The sequence below is a fragment of the Stegostoma tigrinum genome, chromosome 2 (assembly GCF_030684315.1).
Source record: "Stegostoma tigrinum isolate sSteTig4 chromosome 2, sSteTig4.hap1, whole genome shotgun sequence".
NCBI lineage: Eukaryota > Metazoa > Chordata > Chondrichthyes > Orectolobiformes > Stegostomatidae > Stegostoma > Stegostoma tigrinum.
This window is the reverse complement of record NC_081355.1, coordinates 110,257,679-110,278,484: the sequence shown is the minus strand read 5'-3', so window position 1 is coordinate 110,278,484 and position 20,806 is coordinate 110,257,679. Positions and strand designations below refer to the sequence as shown.

The 20,806-nt window shown below is 42.5% G+C and overlaps 1 protein-coding gene across 8 annotated transcripts in view; it reads right to left on the bottom strand.

Moving 5' to 3' along the window:
- Positions 1 to 20,806, bottom strand: part of dus3l (dihydrouridine synthase 3-like (S. cerevisiae)) — a 33,965-nt gene that overhangs the window by 12,566 nt on the left and 593 nt on the right. For 5 of the 8 annotated variants that reach the window (XM_048562424.2, XM_048562460.2, XM_048562434.2 and 2 more), the window contains exons 2-9: positions 20,607 to 20,718; positions 15,332 to 15,665; positions 12,505 to 13,230; positions 11,538 to 11,579; positions 6,521 to 6,673; positions 5,934 to 6,050; positions 5,456 to 5,521; positions 5,247 to 5,357 (exon numbers count right to left, since the gene is read on the bottom strand). In XM_048562424.2, the coding sequence (XP_048418381.1) occupies positions 5,247 to 5,357; positions 5,456 to 5,521; positions 5,934 to 6,050; positions 6,521 to 6,673; positions 11,538 to 11,579; positions 12,505 to 13,230; positions 15,332 to 15,665; positions 20,607 to 20,683 (1,626 nt within the window). In that variant the 5' untranslated portion in view covers positions 20,684 to 20,718. The remainder of the gene's footprint in view (positions 1 to 5,246; positions 5,358 to 5,455; positions 5,522 to 5,933; positions 6,051 to 6,520; positions 6,674 to 11,537; positions 11,580 to 12,504; positions 13,231 to 15,331; positions 15,666 to 20,606; positions 20,719 to 20,806) is intronic. The other 3 variants (XM_048562453.2, XM_048562482.2, XM_048562443.2) reach the window with 1 other exon arrangement.

Sequence of the window (20,806 nt, the reverse complement as noted above, 5' to 3'; positions counted from 1 at the left end):
TTAAAACTTGTTTAGGCCTGGAGTCTCTGGTCAAGCACAATGGTCAAGTCATTAATCTCCCAATTAAATTTATGTGCCTTCTGGGACGATATATAATCAAAAGTCTTGCCCCCAAGTAGATTTTGAATAAGTTACACTTTCTTCTAATTCATTTATGGGATGTGAGCGTCACTGGCTGGCCAGCATTTCTTGCCCTTCCCCTGTTGCCCTCGAGAAGATGGTGGTGAGCTGCCTTCTTGAACACTGCAGTTCTCTTGCTGTGGGCTGACCCACAATGCTATTAGGGAGGGAATTCCAGGTTTTTGAAACAGTGACAGTGAAGGAACGGCGATATATTTCCAAGTCAGGATGGTGAGTGACTTGGAGAGGAACTTGGACGTGATGGTGTTCCCATATATCTGCTGCCCTTGCCCATCTAGATGGAAGTGGCCGCAGGTTTGGACAGTGCTGTCTGAGGATCTTTGGTAAATTTCTGCAGTGCACCTTGTAGATAGTACACACTGCTGCCACTGAGCGTCGGTGGTGGAGGGAGTGAATGCTTGTGGATATAGTGCCAATCAAGCGAGCTGCTTTGTCCTGGACGGTGTCAAGCTTCTTGAGTGTTGTTGGGGCTGCAATCATCCAGGCAAGTCAGGAGTATTCAATCAGACTCCTGACTTGTGCCTTGTAAATGGTGGACATATTTTGAGCAGTCAGGAGGTGAGTTACTCGCCACAGTATTCCCAGCTTCTGGCCTGCTCTTGTAGCCATTGTATTAATGTGGTGAGTCCAGTTGAGTTTCTGATCAATGGTAACCCCTAGGATGTTGACAGTGGGGGATTCAGTAATGGTAACGCCATTGAATGTCAAGGGGCGTTGGTTAGATTATCTCTTGTTGGTGATGGTCAAATCCTGGCATTTGCATGGCACAAATGTCACTTCCCACTTGTCAGCCCAAGCCTGGGTACTGTCCAGCTCGTTGCATATGAACATTGAGGAGTTGTGAATGGTGTGCAACATTGTGCAATTATCAAATAACATCCCCAATTCTGACCTTATGATGGAGGGAAGGTCATTGATGAAGCAGCTGAAGATGGTTGGGCTGGGGACACTACCCTGGAGGAACTCCTTCAGAGATGTCCTGGAGCTGAGATGATTGACCTCTCACAACCATGGCCATCTTCCTGTGTGTCAGGTATGACTCCAACCACAAGAGCGTTTGCTCCCGATACCCACTGATTCCAGTTTTTCCAGGGCTCCTTGATACCACACTCAGTCGAATGTAGCCTTGACATCAAGGGCTGTTACTCTCACCTCACCTCTGGAATTCAGCTCTTCTGTCATGTTTGAACCAAGGCTGTAATGAGGTCAGGAGATGAGTGGCCCTGGCAGAACCCCGAACTGGGTGTCGCTGAGCAGGTTATTTCTGAGCAAGTGCTGAGTGATAGCACTGTTGCTGACACCTTCCATCACTTTACTGATGATCAAGAGGAGACTGATGGGGTGGTAATTGCCCAGGTTGGATTTGTCCTCCTTTTTGTGTACAGGACATACTCGCACAATTTTTCACATTGTCGGGTAGATACTAGTGTTGTAAATGTACTGGAACAGCTTGGCTAGGGGAGCTGCAAGTTCTGGAGCACAAGTTTTCAGTAATATTGCCGGAATGTTGTCAGGGCCCATAGCCTTTGCAGTATCCAACATCTCCAACCGTTTCTTGATATCACATGGAGTGAATCGAATTGGCTAACAACTGGTGTAACAAAGTGTGGAGCTGGATGAACACAGCAGGCCAAGCAGCATCTTAGGAGCACAGACGCTGATGTTTTGGGCCTAGACCCTTTCTCTGATGAAGCGTCAGCTTTTGTGCTCCAAAGATGCTGCTTGGCCTGCTGTGTTCATCCAGCTCCACACTTTGTTATCTCGGATTCTCCAGAATCTGCAGTTCCCATTATCTCTGGCTGAAGACTGGTGTCAGTAATACTGAGGTCCACTGGAGGAGGCCGAGATGGATCATCCACTTGGCACTTCTGGCTGAAAATTGCTGCGAATACTTCAGCCTTATCTTTTGCTCTGATGTGCTGGGCTGTGCCTCATTGAACATGGGGATATTTGTGGAGCCTTCTCTTTCAGTGAGTTGTTTAATTGTCCACTACCATTCACGACTGGAAGTGGCAGGACTGCAGTTCTTAGATCTGATCCGTTGGTTATGGAATTGCTTAGTTCTGTCTATCACTTGCTGCTTTTGCTGTTTGGTGTGCAAGTAGTCCTGTTTGGTGGCTTCACCAGGTTGATACCTCGTCTTCAGGTGTGCCTGCTGCTGCTCCTGGCATGCCCTCCTGCACTCCCCATTGAACCAGGGTTGATCCCCTGGCTTGATTGAAATGGTTGAAAGGGGGAGATGCTGTAAGCTCATGGCCCAGATTGTGATGGAGTACAATTCTGCTGCTGTTGATGACCCACAGCACCTCATGGATGCCTAGTCTTGAGTTGCTATATCTTTGCAAAGTCTGTCCCATTTAGCATGGTGACAGAGCCACACAACACTATGGAGGTTGTTCTCAATGTGAAGGCAGGACTTCGTCTCCACAAGGACTATGCAATGGTCACTCTTACCGATACTGTCATGGACAGATGCAACTGCAGCTGGCAGATTGGTATGGATGAGGTCAAGTATGTTTTTACCTCTTGTTGGTTCCCAAACCACCTGCCACAGACCCAGTCTAGCAGCTATGTCCTGTTGGACCCAACTAGCTCAATGTGTAATACTGCTGCCAAGCTACTCTTGGTGATGGACATTGAAATCCACCTCCCCCACCAAGAGTACATATTGTGCCCTTGCCATCCTCAGCGCTTCCTCCAAGTGTTACTCAACATTGAGGAATACTGATTCATAGCTGAGGGAGGACGGTATGTGCTAGCCAGCAGCAGGTTTCCTTGCCCATGTTTAATTTAAAGCCATAAAACTTCAGGGGGTCCGGAGTGAATGTTGAGGACCCCTAGTGCAACTCCCACCTGACTGTATACCACCATGCTGCCACTTCTGCTGGGTGTGTCCTGCCGCTGAGACAGAACATATCCAGTGACGGTGATGGTGGTGTGTGGGACATTGTTGGTAAGGTATGATTCTGTGAGTATGACTATGTCAGGCTGTTGCTTGACTAGTCTGTGAGACAGCTCTCCCAATTTTGGTATGAACCCCCAGATGTTAGGAGGATTTTGCGAGGTCAACGAGGCTATTTCTGCCGTTGTCTTTTCCAGTGCCTAGGTCGATGCCAGGTGATCCATCCAGTTCTATTTCTTTGAGTCTATGTAGCGATTGATACATCAAAGTGGCTTGCTCGGCCATTTCAGAGGGCAGGTGAGAGTCAACCACATTGCTGTGGGTCTGGAATCACATGTAGGCCAGACCAGGTGAGGGTGGCAGATTTCCTCCGCTGAAGGACATTAGTGAACCAGATGTTTTTTTCTGACAATTGGCAACAATTTACTGTGATCAGTAGATTCTTAACTCCAGACTTTTTTGTTTGAATTCTGATTCCACCATCTGCCGTGGTGGGATTTGAACCCAGGTCCCCAGAACATGAGCTGGGTTTCTGGATTAATAGTCTAGCAATAGTACCACTAGGCCATTGCCTTCCCATTGGTCTCTTTTTCAGTATATTCCTGATTTGGCGTGCCAGCATGTAAACATTTAAGTCAGAATTTAAATGCAAGTCGGGAGACACGTGTTCACTGCAGGAGTGACTGATAGTTTTATCAAGCATGAATGAAGTTAAGAAGTAGAAAATGTTAACAGTTTAAACAGGTTCCAGATTATTAATAATATGCAAATAGGAGAAACACATGAGAGATTCTTCCAATAAACACAAAATATTTTAAGCAAAATTAACCCAATATTGCAAATTTGGAGTAGTCCAAATCTGCACACAGATAAGTTGAGAGAAAAAAAATACAAATAAAACCTAGGCTTCCAGGAGACTGGCAATACATATGCCTCCAAGCTGCAATTCACAGCTTGCATGAGAGATCATAGCTAAGTTGATTTAAACATGGTCCCTGAACTTTTGTTTATCTCCAATAAAAAAAACGCCAAAAGAATTCAATTAGGATCAGGGTTATTTTAAATTCCACACAACATGTAGAAAGACCTCATAAAAGAAAATAAAGGCCCAACAGGATTTTTTTTGCAACCAAGCCAGCCTTTTATCCCTGTCTGAAAAATCCATGCAACTGCCCATATGTAAATTGCAAACTTAAGACTCATGTGGATAAACAATGTATCTGCATCCCAACACACATGGTGCAGCATTCTTCAGAACAGATCTCAACAAAATACTTGGTTGACACAGTGATCTGCAAAATTAATTTGCTAACATCACTCTTCGACAAAACCTGAAGGGGTCGTTAGATAACTGAGGTAATAAGGTGTAGAGCTAAATGAACACAGCAGGCCAAGCAGCATCAGAGGTGCAGGAAAGCTGACGTTTCCGGTTGAGGCCCTTCTTTGGAAGAAGTTGTTATCTCAGCTTCTCCAGCAGTTCCTACTATCTCATCAGATAACTTGCCATTTGCAATCAGATTTTCACAAAGTAATTGACTCCATAGCCTTAAACTGTAATTTTGCTAGACCTTAGTCGGAAATCAAGACATTTGCCAAGATCTTCTGATGCCAGAAGCAACAAATATTAAGATGTCTGTGCTGACAGCATTTTAGGACTCAAAATCATAGATCCTGGTGCACATACAAATGCTGTATTTGCTCAGGAAGTTTAAACTTCCTGTACAATTTGTGGGATAATTTGCACTGCTCTATATCTTCTCTGTGTATCCCTTACATTGGATTGTCAGTCACTCTGGCTAAAAGTGCACTGCTTACACAGACAGTTACCCGAAAACTGGAATACTACTTCATCTCTGATGTAATGTAGTGATTGACAGTGAAACCCAAATCCACCCATTCCCTAAAAGCCTTCGTGGTTCCATATTCAAAGGGGGCATTTGCTCTGCACAGCTCCTCCAATGAATTACTTCTGCTACAGCTGGGGCAGAACGAGTTGCGGGGACAGACAGATTACAAGGGCACAAAAATTTTGGGTTGCAGTAATCTTCACAGTCAATGGTAATTGTCCTAACACCGCTGCTGACAAGATGATCTGGACCTTTATGTTGTGCACTTGATTTTCAATATTTGAAGTCTTGCTGCTAATTAGTAAACGGAAGATACAAATGACTCAAAGAATAGCAGAATGCTCAATAAAACTTACTGTAACAAGGGAAAGCCCGCAATCTCGAAGGTTAGGTATTATTTTGTGGGCAATGTTCACTTTCTCATGTACACCGGTCCGTAATTTTGCAGTCAGAGGAACATCCAACACCTACACCAAGTTAAAGAACAATCAAATCCAATTAACATGTAACATAAGTAAGAAGCACATTGGCATCAGTAAAGTGTAGGTCTACAGAAGCTACTCACAGAATTCATTCCTTTCACGATCTGTTCCAACTTGCTCAAACGATTCATTAAACCACATCCACCTCCCTGTGAATAGTGCAAGATTTAAAGAACTTTTTAAAAATATGTATGCTTACAGTTGCAAGCAAAATATACGCTCTAAAGCATGCTACATGTTTATAGATTAGACTATAAAACCACAGTAATTGAGAACATTAATCAAAAACTCAAATCTACAGCAATCACTTACAAGTTTAAATTGTACATATTTGTTGAATAGCTTTAAATCCTTTTAAAACGCAGAAAATATTTTAAGTACTCAAAGAAATATCTGCATCTTTACTTCAAGTTACCAAATAAAATTCGGCTGTTCAATTATGAGCAGATATTCTGCTTTGCCAAATTACAAGTTCCATGTTTTGTAAAACTAAGAAAACGAACAGATGTACACCTTTTGCAAAATTCTCAATTTTAGACAAAGGAGAATTAAACAACTCACCTTATGATATACTAGATCAATTGGGCAGCCCACATTAATATCAACAAAGTCTACATCTATGTTTTGGTTCAGAAGCTCGGCACATTTTGTCATTGTGTCAGGAAAAGCTCCCTCTAGCTGTAAAGATAATCTTCAGTTACATTTATGTGTAACCAATTATTGCATGGAAAACACATTGTTGGAACAAAGGTATGTACCAAATGGCCTTTAATGGTAATTATTTATTTGCATCCTACAACAGATACAATACAATTTTAAATAAAATAGCATCATCAGTTGTTATTATTAATGAAGCCTTTTTAAAAGAAATCAATCATGTCATTAAGATCTTGGAAGTTAGTTAGCTAAGTTAGTTAGTTAACTGCAAATGAAAATGAAACTCCATATTCACCAATTGACACTTGTCAGGAAAAGGGGGCTAGAATAAACTTTTCAAACAGGTGCAGTCGTTTCACACATTTATGGAATTGAGTGCAGTCTTTGCTTCAAACGCTGCAGACGTAAATCTGCACGACAGATGTTAAATCCTAGACTAAACTCCATTACTAAGGATGTTCAAAGATAAAGTAAATTCTAAGAACACAAACCTGGACTCCAAAGAGGTCTTCTGTATAATGCCGTTTCAACAGCGCCCATTCTGAAGACTGTCCTTGCAAAAGTTTTATACACATTGCCATCTCTCCACAGGTGATGTCAGCTCCAAATCTTTTACATATTCGGCGGAAAGGGAGATTACCACACTGTAACAAAATACAAACTTTCACAGTACTTTTCACAACTTATAGATGACAGGAAAGTTGAAGACAGCAGAGGTGCAAGAAATGCAAGAGGTGCAGTATAGGGCATTTTTGATCACCGGAGCTGGGGAGGTTGTGGTCCTTGAAACAGACAGATATCTGGGATGTTCTGCAGTCAGACGCTCCATCTTGGGAGTGGATGCGGCAGAGGTGGAGGAATTGGGAGCGGTCGGAGTTGGTAGGTTCAAAAGAAAACTCAGTGTTGGGCAGTGTTAAGGGGGGCCCAGTTGTGGTATGGCATACTGGCCTCTGCATCGCTCAGGCCAGGCGCCAACACAGATTACCCTGCACCCAAACATCAACAAATTCCATACAAGTCTGGATGCTGAATGATTTTTCTGTTGCCTCCACCTCTGCACCTGTTTCTTTGACCTGGAATCTAATGTATCCTCTGCCTACCCCTTCTCCCGCCTCCAACAAACCTCATCCTCCCGCCCCACAGCTTCCCCCTCTCCCTTGACTTCTTCATTTCCAACTGCCATTGCGACATCAATCAACTGAATTTCTCCACCCCCTCAATCATTTCAACCACTCCCCAACAAAACACGTAACCCTCCACTCCAAGCCCACCTTCACCATCAAACCCGCGGATAAGGGGGCAGGGTGGTGGTATGGCGCACCGACCTCTCCATTGCGGAGGCCAGGCACCAACTCTCCAACACCAACACTGACCGTCCACTTGATTATGACCCCACTTCTGATCACCAAACCATCACCTCTCAGATCATTCCTAACCTCATCACCTCAGGAGACCTCCCATCCACAGCTTCCAACCTCATCGTTCCCCAACTCCGCATCACCCGTTTCTAACTCCTTCACAAAATCCACAAACCTGACTGCCCTGGCCGAACCACTCTTTCTGCCTGCTCCTGCCACACTGAATTCATTTCTGCATGCCTTGACTCTTTCCAACCCCTGATCAGGAAGTCCCCAGCTATGTCTGGGACACCACCCATGCCCGCCACCTCCTCCAAGGCTTCCAATTCCTTGGCCCCCAAAACCTCATCTACACCTTGAGCGTAAGTCCCTAAAATCCATCTCCATTTCTGGTAACTGTCACAACACCAATGTCTATTTCAAGTACACAGACTCCCACAGCTACCTGGACCTCGCAGACATCACCCTATTTCAAGGACCGCAACCTTTCCTCTCTGGTGATCAAAAGTGCCCTCAACTACATCTCTTGCATTTCCTGCACCTGTGCCTTCAAACCCCACGCCCCCCCGAACAAAAATAAAGACAGAGTCCCATGGTCCTCACATACCACCCCACCAAACTCCGTATCCAGCTAATCATCCTCCGCCTCTTCGCCACCTGCAAATTGACCCCACCATCTTCCCCACCCCTATCTGCTTCTTGTAGGACCGTTCACTCCATGACTCTCTTGTCCGTTGCACTCTAACCCGATCACACCGGCATCTTTCCCTGCAACCGCAGGAGGTGCTACACCTGCCCCTACACATCCCCTCTCAGCCCCAAAACAAACTTTCCATATCGTCCAACCTGGTCCACTGTAACCATTAATCCCGATGTGGCCTCCTCTACATCAGTGAGATAAAGCGCAGACTCGTGGACCAATTTGCGGAGCATCCGCGCTCTCAACATAATAATCCAGACTACCTTCTGGTCGCTAACCATTTTAACATCCCTCCCACTCCCTTGATGACATGTCTATCCTAAACCTTCTCCAGTGTCACAATGACACCACCAGCAAACTGAAGGAGCAATACCTCATATTCCGCCTCAGGAGGAGCCCACAGCCCGAAGGCCTGAACACAGAATTCACTCATTTTAAAATCTCCCCACCCCCCAACCTCATCCAATATCAAACCCTCCCTCTCATCCCTTCCTCCTTGACCTGACAGCCTGTCCATCATCATCTTCCCCTATCCGGCCCATCCTTCCCACTGACCAATCCCCACTACTCCCTACATGCATCCACTTATCACCATCCCACCTACATTCCCCCATCCCCCTCTCCTCCCGTTATTTATTTCCCGGGTCCCTTCCCCCTCCCCAGTTCTGATAAAGGGTCCTGACCCAAAACATCAACTCTGCTGCTCCTCTGATGCTGCCTGACCTGCTGTGTTCCTCCAGCCCTGCATTGTGTTGACTCTGACTCCAGCATTTGCAGTTCTTGCTATCGCTACAGATATCACAGAGCACTTTAAACCTAAAGTACTTCTGAAAGTTCAGTAATTATAGTGTTACAAATGCAATGCATTAGGAAATAATATAAAAAGACTAAAGCATACGCTTCAATTGGGCATAATCGAAAAATTAAAAATTCTTATTACCCAGTTCTCAATTCAAAATATTTCTTGGAACTTTTATTACTTCACTGTGGGTGTTGCTGGCAAGGCCAAATTTTTTTGTCCACCCTCAATTGAATTTGAGGCTGTAGCGGTGGTGAGCCACTTTCCTGAGCCACATCACTCCCTGCAGTGCAAGTATCATCAGTACATTGATTCAGTGGAAGTGAAGGGATGGCAATTAAGTTCCAAGTTAGGATACTACTCAGCTTTGAGGTAAGGTGGCAGATCGTGGTTCCTATGATTCTGCTAACTTTGGCCTTGTAGGTTGCCGGCTTACAAGGAGCTGTTAAACGCACCTTGGTTCAGTGCATCTTGTAGAAGATACACGCTACTGTCACTGCGTGACTGTGAAAGCATAAACGTTGAAGGTGCTAGTTTGGATGCCAATGATTGGGTTGCTTTGACTTGGATATTGATGGAGTTGTGCTCTTCAGGCAATTGAAGAGTATTTCATCACACTTCTGACTAGTGTCTCATAAATGGTAAGCAGGCTTTTAAAGACAGGAGGCATGTTACTCAAAGAATTCCTAAGGTATGAACCGCTCAATGTAGTTACATAGTTTATGTAACTGGTCTGGTTCTGTTTCCAGTTTATAATATCCCAAATACTGAAACCTCCTCAATCTGTGGCTCTCTACTGGACTGAAGACCTTTGATGTCCTAAGCCCAATATCTTCATTTGATTCATAAGACCATAAGACATAGGAGTGGAAGTAAGGCATTCGGCCCATAAAGTCCACTCCGCCATTTAAATCATCTTTAGGAGAGTGGTCCAGGAAATGGCTGATGAAATTCAATGTGAGTAAGTGTGAGGTTTTGCACTTTGGAAAAAAGAATACAGGCATGGGCTATTTTCTAAATGATGAGAAAATTCGTAAAGCAGAAGTACAAAGGGATCTGGGAGTGTTGGTCCGGGATTCTCTGAAGGTTAACTTGCAGGTAGAGTCCGTGATTAAGAAAGTGAATGTAATGTTGTCGTTTATCTCAAGAGGGTTGGAATATAAAAGCAGCGATGTGCTTCTGAGGCTTTATAAAGCTCTAGTTAGGCCCCATTTAGAATACTGTGTCCAATTTTGGGCCCCACACCTCAGGAGGGACATACTAGCCCTGGAGCGTGTCCAGTGGAGATTCACACGGATGCTTCCTGGCATGGTAGGTTTAACGTATGATGAACGGCTAAGGATCCTGGGATTGTACTCATTAGAGTTTAGAAGGTTGAGGGGAGATCTAATAGAAACTTACAAGATAATGTATGGCTTAGAAGCGGTGGGCGCTAGGAAGTTGTTCCTGTTAGGCGGGGAGACTAGGACCCGTGGGCATAGCCTTAAAATTAGAGGGCGTAAATTTAAAATGGAAATGAGATGACATTTCTTCAGCCAGAGAGTGGTGGACTTGTGGAATTCCTTGCCAAGGAGTGCAGGGGAGACCAGGACGTTAGATGCCTTCAAGGCAGAGATTGACAAATTCTTGATCTCAGAAGGAATCAAGAGCTACGGGGAGAGTGCAGGGAAGTGGAGTTGAAATGCCCATCAGCCATGATTTAAATGGAGTGGACTTGATAAGCCGAATGGCCTTACTTCCACTCCGATGTCTTATGGTCTTATGAAGCAAATGAAGATATTGGGCTTAGGACATCACCTTGAAGAACTTTTGTAACAGCTCAAACAACCATCTTTCATTCTACCTGGCATGATCTAACTAAAGGAGAGAAAATAGGCAGGTTTTGCTAAAGTTATGCAAGGCACTAGTTGGGCCACACTTAGCATGTGAACAGCTTCGGTCCCCTCATCTAAGGAAATATGTACTGCCATTGGAGGCAGTCCAAAGAAGGTTCCCTATGTTGATTTTGTTATGGAGTGGTTTTCTTATGTGAGGTTGCACAAGTTGGGCTTGTACTCACTGGAGTTTAGAAGAGTAGCAGGAGACTTTATTGAAATGTACAAGACTGTAGGGGGCTTGACAGGAAAGATGCAGAGAGCTTGTTTCTCCTTGTTGAAGAGTTCAGGACTGGGAGGCAGTGGAACAGAATGAGGGGTTACACATTTAAGTCAGAGATGAGGAGGATTTTTTTCTCAGAATTCTTTACCAAGGAGGTCTATCGAGACTGGTTAATTAAGTATATTCAAGACTCAGACAGATTTTTAAAACAGTAAGGAAATCAAGAGATATGGGAAGAAAGTGAAGTTCAGAATTATCAGAACAGCTATGATCTCAGTGAGAGTGGTAGAGAAGACGCAATGGACTATATAACCTACCTCTGCTCCTTTGCCTTATGGTTATAAGAACTTAACCTTCAGAGAAGGAAATCTGCCAACCTTATTTGGACTATATACAAGTCCAGATACCCAGTGTGATTGACTCTTGAATTATCCTCCAAAATGGCACAGCAAGCTGCTGGTCAAGGGCAGTTAAGGATGGGCAACAAATGCTCCAAGGACACCCACATCACATTAAAGACTGTTTTTTTGTTAATAAAAAAAGAGGCTACTCACTGTTGTTAGTGGAGCAAGATAAAGCTTATCCCTGAAGTTCAGCTGCAAAATAAAAATAATTGTTTATAACGAAAATACTACTAAGTTTAAATATATAAGCAATAACAAAATAATACATAGCGGTACTGCTACAATTCAAATTAAAATTCAACAAATGCAAAATTGTAATATTGTCAATTTGTGGCAGTAGTTATTTTCATTGTAATGGTAAATATTGATCAAATCAAAGTATTGAATCTTCCCTACCTACTCAATCATCCCCAACACAAGCAGCAGTATATTTACTTTTGTTAGTTAAACCTTCTAAGTGTGACATGTTATGGATTACAGTGTACTGTCCGTAAACATGATATTTTGCTACATATGCCCGGTGAAAACAGACCAAGATAGATAAACAATAAAACAGGACCTCAATTTTGATTTAGTCTCTGGACACAGAATAAGATTCGTTTTCAACATAAAAATGACATTATTTCTAAGAATTTTCTCTACCATCCCATGACCTTACCTATCCCATCCCTGTAACCACAGTTTACAAACATTATAGCTTAGGAATATTTCCTTAGTTGGAATTTCTTCTCACATTATAATCATCTCTCACTTCATGCCTTGACACTCCACCAACGCTTCTCATGTATCTCCCGTTAACTAATATACCTCAAGCTTTCCTAGTGAATTTATTTCCATTGTACCCTGTCTCATACTCCCCCACAGCTTGGTTTGGACAAGAAAGGAAGAGAAAATATTGAGAAAATAAAAGTTTATGACTACATTAGAGCAGAGAGAGATTTATAAGAAGAAAGCAAGTGAACAGGAGAATTACCCATTGCATGCAATACTTCTGATTTCATATTTTGGCTGGAAAACCCATCACAACAATTATATGCCATTAAGGATTATTTTCTATTTTGATAATTAAAGAAATTGGGTTTTCCTAAACAAATTAAAATTACAAAAGGAGACTTACTCGTTTCTTCTCACAGGATCGTACTTTTATAATATCTTCATCAGTCACAACTCCCAAAGTTTTTGTGGAAATTATTTCTTCATTGTCATCTTTGACAGATTCGGCTATGTCTGTACCTGTTCTAGAAAAAGTACTCAGCTCATTTATTTCAATATTCCCCTGTTCTGATTCCAGTGCCTGACCATTATTCAATGTGTTTTCAGAATAAAATACACTTGGTGATTCTGCCTTTATATAGTCCTGTGATCCGACAGAAGAATCCTTTTCCTCGATGGCTCTATTTGAAATGTCAACAGGCAACTTTATCTCTGTTGAATTACTTGCTGTAACCTTCTCTTCAATGCATTTTGTTTGAGCAAAGGTTTTCTTTTCTGTGTCACTTTGATTTTCACACGTATTGCCTTTGTTCAATTGTTTCAAATATTGCTCAGACTTGTTAAAGTGGAACTTCTTTTTACGTAGGGTCTGCTGCAGATCTTTACTTAGACTATTCTTCACAATCTGTGTTCCTTCCCATGTCTTCATAAGATCTTCATTAATTAAGTTCTTGTTATTTGGCCCAGTGTGAGATTTTGCATAGCGGCAAGTAACACCATATTGGCATCTCCCATATGTGTCATATAAGTGGCAATGGTCACCGAGATCAGAAGGCTTGGATTCCAGATACTTTGACAGATCATGCAAAAATCTGCACTTTTCACCAAAGTAACATTTCTTTGGAGGTTCCTTGGTGGGATGGGGAAGAGAAAGACAAATTATTGTGTCTGTCAATAAAAGGTGCTAAATAGATACACTAACAACATAGAAGGTTATACGAACACTATAATGAGAGGGAGATGCAGAAACTGACAGGATAGAAAGCAATCTCACATTGAGAAGGTCTGGAGAGTAACCACGAGATATGCCTCTGATGGACTTATTTATTTCATAAGATGATAATGTGCAAAGAAGTGATACGCCTACAGGGTTACTTCTGCTGCCTACGTAAAGCCTTCTTATTGAGATAGTGAGAACTGCAGATGCTGGAGTCAGAGATAACACAGTGGGAGGAACACAGCAGTCCTGGCAGCATCAGAGGAGTAGGAAAGTTGACATTTCGGATTGGGACCCTTTTTCAGAAATGGGGATGGAGAAGTGAGCTTAGAAATGAACAGAGAAGGGGGTGGTGCTGGGGAAGGTAGGTGAGATGGTGATAATGAGTGTGCAGGTAGGGAATGGTGGAGATTGGTTGCAGGTAGGGAGTGGTGGGGATTCAGTTCCACATTGTTATCTATAAAGCCGTCCTATAATAATTGGTCAAGTGATCAGGGTGCAGGCTGATTTTTTTTCCATTTTGGTGTTGACTTTCATGACTAAGGTGGAGCACCAGCTTCAGTTTCAACATTTCTGACTCCTCAACAAAAACCTTTTCTTTTTGCCCAATGATTAAATGGTTCTCAAGATGCATCCACTCATGGTGCATTCTCCTAATCAGCCTTGCATACAATTCCATCTTCTTAACAGAATTTCTACAAGTTTCAGTTCTTTATACCATTTTATTCCTTTACCTTGGGCTAGGTGTCTTGAATGTTAAAATGGGCTGGTCAGCATATAAACGACTTTATTAAGCTATCAAACAAGGAATGAATCCTAATTTTAGCTTGAAAGTTGAGGCAGTAATTGTCAGGTAGTGGGTCAGAAGGTAGCTGAATATTCCAATCTTACTGCCCATGTTTTCATTCACAGCAAATCATGGTGCTTCATCACTTCTACATAATCTCGCTAACCTGTGGTGGCTCTCAGTTAAGCAACATTTCTTCCTTAAAATCCACATCCTTACTTTCAAATCCCTCCGTAGTGTTAAAGGCTAATGTCTGAAAATTCCACAAGCCTTTAAGATATTCGCACTCCTCTAATTCTAACCCCATTGTGGCACCCAATCACAACTGCACTACTCTTTCTGACTGCGTCTTTGGTTGTCTAGGCCTCCAGTTTGATTTTCCTCTCCTCACATTCTCCTCCTTTAAAACATCCTTGAAATTTATCTCCTTCATCAAGCTTTTGGTAATCTCACCTGTTATCTCCTTATAAGGCTCAACATTGTGATTGGTATAAAATGCCTCTGGGAAGGACTCCGTTATCTTGAAGAAACTATGTAAAAGTTGCTACTATAGTTTGAGCGTTCATTAAGTACAATTTTTGGCACAATTTAACAAGTTTGTCAATCTTTGTAAGTCTTTATCCTGAAGTACTACGGATGCTCCATTGTGGATATATTTAAAGCCGAGATTTGACCATTCACAGAAAACTGATGTCCGTAGGAAGTGGACAGAAGAATGGATTTTTTTTTTTAAAAATCAGTCAATGGGACGTGTGCAAGACTAGTATTTTTTTGCTCATCTCTGCTGGCCCTAAAAGGTGGTGGTAACCTTCCTTCCTGAGCAGCTGGAGCCCAACAAGTACACTCTCAATGCTCTCAGAAGGAAGTTCCAGAATTTTAGTCTAATGACAGTGAAGGAACTGCAAAATAGTTCCAGGTCAAGTCGCTATGTGGCTTGGGCAGACACTTGCAGGTGGATGTCTCTATTGTATCTGATGCCTGTGTCTTTCAAGCTGGCGCAGGTTATAGATGCCATGAAAGGATCCTTGGTAAGTTACTGCAGTGCACTTAGAAGCTGACAACTATTGCCACTACACACTAGTGGTGACAGAGTGAGCACTTCAGTTGGTGGATGGCGTGTTGATTTAACAGACTGCTTTGTCCTGAATAGTGCCAAACTTTAGCATTGCTGGTCACCCAGGAAAGTATAGTGCAATGTATTCCATCAGATTAAATTGTAATGCTTACCTGGCAAACTGAAGTGCACAACTTTTGATCATGTTCATAGTGTTTGGGCTTCATATGAGGTCTGTTTTTATTTTGGCCCCTTGCTTTCTTGTTAATTTGTTTGTGTTCCTCTTCTTTCTGACATGATCCACTATTATCCTTTTCAGATTTTTTATTAACATTTTCACTGTTTTCATCCAGTCTAATTCTTTTTGCTTTGTGCTCTGGGAGATCATAGTCTGCAGCACCTTCAGTAACTTCATCTAACTGATGAAGATCTTTGTCAGTAAATTTTAGGTTTTCATCCCTTCCACTATTAATGTATTCATGAAAATGATCTTTGGTAGTACGATACCTAGAAAAAGAAATTAAAGATTAAATGATTTAATAGTGGTCTTTGAAGGCACGAAAATACATTGAAAAATAGACAGCAGAGTGTTTCCACTTGTGGGGAAGAGCAAAACTAGAAATCAATTTGTGATGGTGATCAAGAAAACAACAGGAAATTAGAAAAAGCTTTTTCACCCAGGAAATTGTGAAATTTCACTTCCAGAGTTGAAACAAATCGCACAGATACATTTAAGATGAAGCAAAACAATGCATATGAGGGAAAATGGCAAACAGTGTTATGTGGATAATTAGATGAGAAAGAATGGGAGAAGCATAATCACTAGCACAGGCTGGATGCACTGAACAAGCCTATAAACAGCACAGATAAAAGCCAGTCTCTCCTCTGCCACTCTGTAGTCTGGCAACCTGCGTGGTCTAACACCCACAGTACTTCTGTTTAATATAACTTCCCATCCATCTCATTCCCTATAGTACAATTTTGAAATTTATTTTCATTTAAGTTCTTTATCAAAGGCAACTTCTGTGGCTTTCTGGAACTACGTTATCCTTCTCAAAAACTAATTTATTAAGTTAGGCTGTCATGCAGTAAAACATTATCTTCTGTATTTATGTTGATAAAAAAGATTGGACTCATCCAGAATTAGAAAATTTCTGACCAATTTCCTACAATAGCCACCACTTTGCAGACTTTCCATCTCTTTGCAAACCCCAACACCCAACTACACCTACACCCACACACCACTACCCTGTGGCCTCTCAATCTCCACCCAGGTCACCCACTCAGCAGGCTTTCTGTGCCCCCAGTCAGCATCTCAGTTTCCCCAGGGAACCCAAAACCGCCCTGACTCCTCCCTGCTCCCACCCACCTCCAACTACAGTCGACTCTTCCAATCACAAGTTGTTTTTCTCCCAGGTTTGTTGTTGTTAAGCTGCCAAGTGGTCCCATCAGGAAAAGGACCAGCCACTGGAAGAGCAGCTTTCCCTTCCATTCAGCTTACAGATAACTTTACATCAATCAGAGAAAAGTTATAATACTCGGATCTGATGCAGATATGACAGGCTGAACAGCCTCCATCTGCTCCTGAACAATTGAGATTCTGGTCGCCTTGTGAATGCATTTTCCCAGACGTTTTGCAGATGGATTTGTCTATTGTCCCTATGCATTATGAGCACTCTTCCACATCATAACCACTCAATGGGCAAAATTGTTACCATGACACTATTGACCATTTTCCAATCAATTTAAATCTGTCTCTTCACGTTCTCAAACTTTCCACTATGAGAACAATCTAATTTGCCATCTCTTTTGCCAAGACCTTTGGTGATTTGGAGCATCGCCATCAAATCTCCCCGAAAAGAGAACAAAACCTGCTTCTCCAATCTATTTGTATAACTGCACTGCTTCATCGTGGAACCAGTCTCTCAATTTTAGGTGTAACTACTCTTAACAAGATTCATTATACATCCCTTGCTTTTGCACTTTTTGATTCAATTAAGCTCTGGATCCAGTACATAGACAGTTCTCCCGTATCATGATAGTTGTGTTCTTGTGTGACCTTGCGCTATAGGAAATCGCATTATAGGGAAATCGCTAGAAGAAAGTTCACGTATCCAAACAGCAGCCACTATTCATCAATCACATTACAGTCAATTCACGTTAATGAAACAAACATTATAACAGAGCCCCTGTAAGACCTTTTAACCATTTTCTCAACTACCCCGCTACCATCAATGATTTATGCACCAACAGTTCCAGGTTTCTCTGTTTCTACATGCCCTGTAAAATTGTATCTTTAGTTTTATATTGCCTCTCCTTGTTTTCGTTATTTTCCAATTCTCTGCACCGAATTTCAATTGACAAATCCACCCATTCCACTAATCTGTCCACATCCTCCTGAAGTCTATGGCTATTCGCTTCACAATTTACTATACTTTCAGGCAGATCAAAATAGGCCACTTGATGGCACCTTGCACGTTGAATATGTACTTCGTCCAACACTAATCCTCTGTGGCTACAGCGTGCACATCAACAAAATGCTTCTTCCAAAGCAACTTCCAACCTTGTGACTTATAGAAGAATAAAGACAGCAGACATATGAAAATATCACTAACTGCAAGCTCATCTCTGTGTCATTCACCATCGCGATTTTAAATTATGTTGCTATTTCAAAAAACTATTCATAGGACATTGAACACGCTGCCTAAACCAACATTTATTGCCTATCGCCAAATGTCCTGGAGAAAGGAGTAGCAAGCTACCTTCTTGAACCGTTGCAATTCTTGGAGGATATTGACACTCACTGTGCTTTTAAGGTGGAGTTTATAGGATTTTGATTCAGTGACAGTAAAGGAACATCAATATAATTACAAGCCAGGAACTTGTAGGTGGTGGCATTCCCATTTGCTGACCTGTCCTCGGTGTTAGGAGGTTGTGGGTTTGGAAGGTACAATTGAAGCTGAATTGGTGAATTACTGCAGTGCATCCTATACATAGTACACACTGCTGCTATTGTGCTATGATGGTGGTGACAGCAAGTGTTGAAGGTGGTAGATAAGATATTAATCAGGCAGGCTGCTTTATCTTGGTGGTGACATCGACCCTCAAGTGTTGCTACAGCTGTATCCATCGGACAAGTGGAGAGTTTTCCAACACACCTCTGACTCATGTCTTGTAGATTTTGGTTTCCCTAAGTAGGAACTGGGACCCCTATTGAGACGCGAGCTCTGAGGTAACAATGGCCACCGTAGAAAATCGGACCAAGTTATAATTGTTGTGCTCTGTCTCTAAAAATCCCTGTTCTCTCAGCGGCTACCTCCATTCCAGGCCAGGACTTACCAGAAATGGTGATGGTAGTATCTGGGACATTGTAAGATATGATTCAGTGAGTATGTCTATGTCAGGCTGTTGCTCGGCTAGTCTGTGGGGCAGATCTCCCAATTCTGATGCAAATCCCTAGATCTTGGTAAGGACGCCCTTGCAGATTTGACGGAGGCATGTTTGTCATCGTTGTTTTCAATGCCTAGATCAATGCCAGGTGGTCCAATGAGTTTTGTTCCTTTCTTTAGGCCTTGTAGCAGTTTGATTCAATACAGTGGCTTGCTCAGCCACTGCAGAAAGCAGTTGAGGGTCAACAACATTGCAGTGAATCTGAAGTAACATGTAAGCCAGACCTGCTGAGGAGCGTTATTTTCTTCACCAAAAGGCATTAATAAATCATTAATTATTTCATTGCTGTGGAATCAAAGTCTTGGAACTCCCTTCTAAGCTATTCTACAAGTGTAGGTGCACTGCATGAACTACAGAAATTAAAGAAGGCAGCTCATCAACTTCTCCAAGCATTTGGTGACAACTTTTTCCCATGAATGAATTAAAAAGTAGTGATCACTGCATTCATACTAGGCATTCAGCTTATGTGAAAGGCTATGTGTCTCTCAATGTGCTTCACACAGATCCGTGGTGTTCAGGGATATGTGGGTTATAGGGGGATGAGTCTGGGTGGGATGGTCCAAGGGTTGGTGTGGACTTGTTGGGCCGAAGGGCCCGTTTCCACACTGTAGGGATTCTATGATGATCTTTGTTGAGAGTGGTGTTTGTAGGGAATGAACTGCCAGTGGAAGTGGTAGAGACTGGTACAATTACAACATTTAAAAGGCAGCAGGATGGGTATATGAACAAGAAGAGTTTGGAGGGATATGAGCCAATTACTGACAAATAGTACTAGATTAATTTACTGTCGCTGGTTGGCATGGCCGAGTTGGACCAAAGGGCTTGTTTCTGTGCTGTATATCTCTCTGATTCTATGTGATGTACGTCTTCAGTCAGACTGAAGGATATTCATAGATTTTAACAAATAAATTTTCAGTGAAGGTGGCAAGTTCAAGGATGGGTGCACTGGTGGAGTGCAGACCAGAACAGCTATCCAATTAAATTGCCCATTAAGGGCACATACTATTCAAGTGGAATTTTTCAACAGCATCCACGCACCATGTAACAGCTGAACTTACTGGACAAATAAAGACACCTTCCCAGGAGTAGCTTGAAAGACTGGCAATGTCACAATAACATCCAGATTCCTCGCCATCCCTTCACCCAACCCTTCACTACACACAGCAGAAATACTGATCTGACAGTGTGGCCATATATTACTTTGAGCAGGAACATCTATCTCAAGATCCATTTTACAATTATGAGCACACAAAAGACCCAATCTACACAGTCTCAGGTACTCCAAATTGCTGTCAAAGCTGAGGACTCAGTTAATTATCCTCATTCATTGGGGCTACAAGGAGAGGCATCTTAAATGCCCAGTTGCTTGACAATCTCCATCAGGGGACTGGGGCAGGGTCCTGACCAGCTGTTTGTAGTAATCACAGGACCAGGACCTGGGAATGAAAAGCTTGCACACAGAATCTGACTCAGAAGTGCAAACTGACATTAGTTCTTTTGATTAGATTCCCTACAGCGTGGAAACAGGCCCTTCAGCCCAACAAGTCCACACCACCCCTTGAAGCATCCCATCCAGACCCATCCCCCTGTAACCCACACACCCCTTAACACTACGAGCAATTTAGCATGGCCAGTCCACCTTGCCTGCACATCTTTGACTATAGGAGGAAACTGGAGCACCTGGAGGAAACCCATGCAGACACAGGGAGAGTGTGCAAACTCCACTCAGACAGTTACCCGAGGCTGGAATCGAACCCAGGTCCCTGGTGCTGTGAGGCTGCAGTGCTAACCACTGAGCCACCGTGCCACCACTTTCCATGTGAAATCAGAAATTTGAAATAGAAAGAAACACAAGATTGAGAGATAGCGATGAAGCAAAGATATAAGTAAGTAAAAAGAACCGTCAACATGTTCCCCATTGTCAATTTTTTTTTAAATATCGAATAAATGCAAATTTCAGAAAATTTTAATCCATTAAAACAAAATTCTCAGACTTACTGAAGCTTGATGGCTGCTACTCCTGGGTCGCTCACACTCTCATTGACACAGTTGGTGGCATCTCCAGTTTCAGCCATATTTTAACTGGGTTAACGTTTAAGGCTTGCAACTGCTGGTGCGAAAAACATAATATGATTAGCAGACGCGTGCTATCACACAGACGTTTAATTCAACTTTTTACTGATCCTACAGCAGTTTGG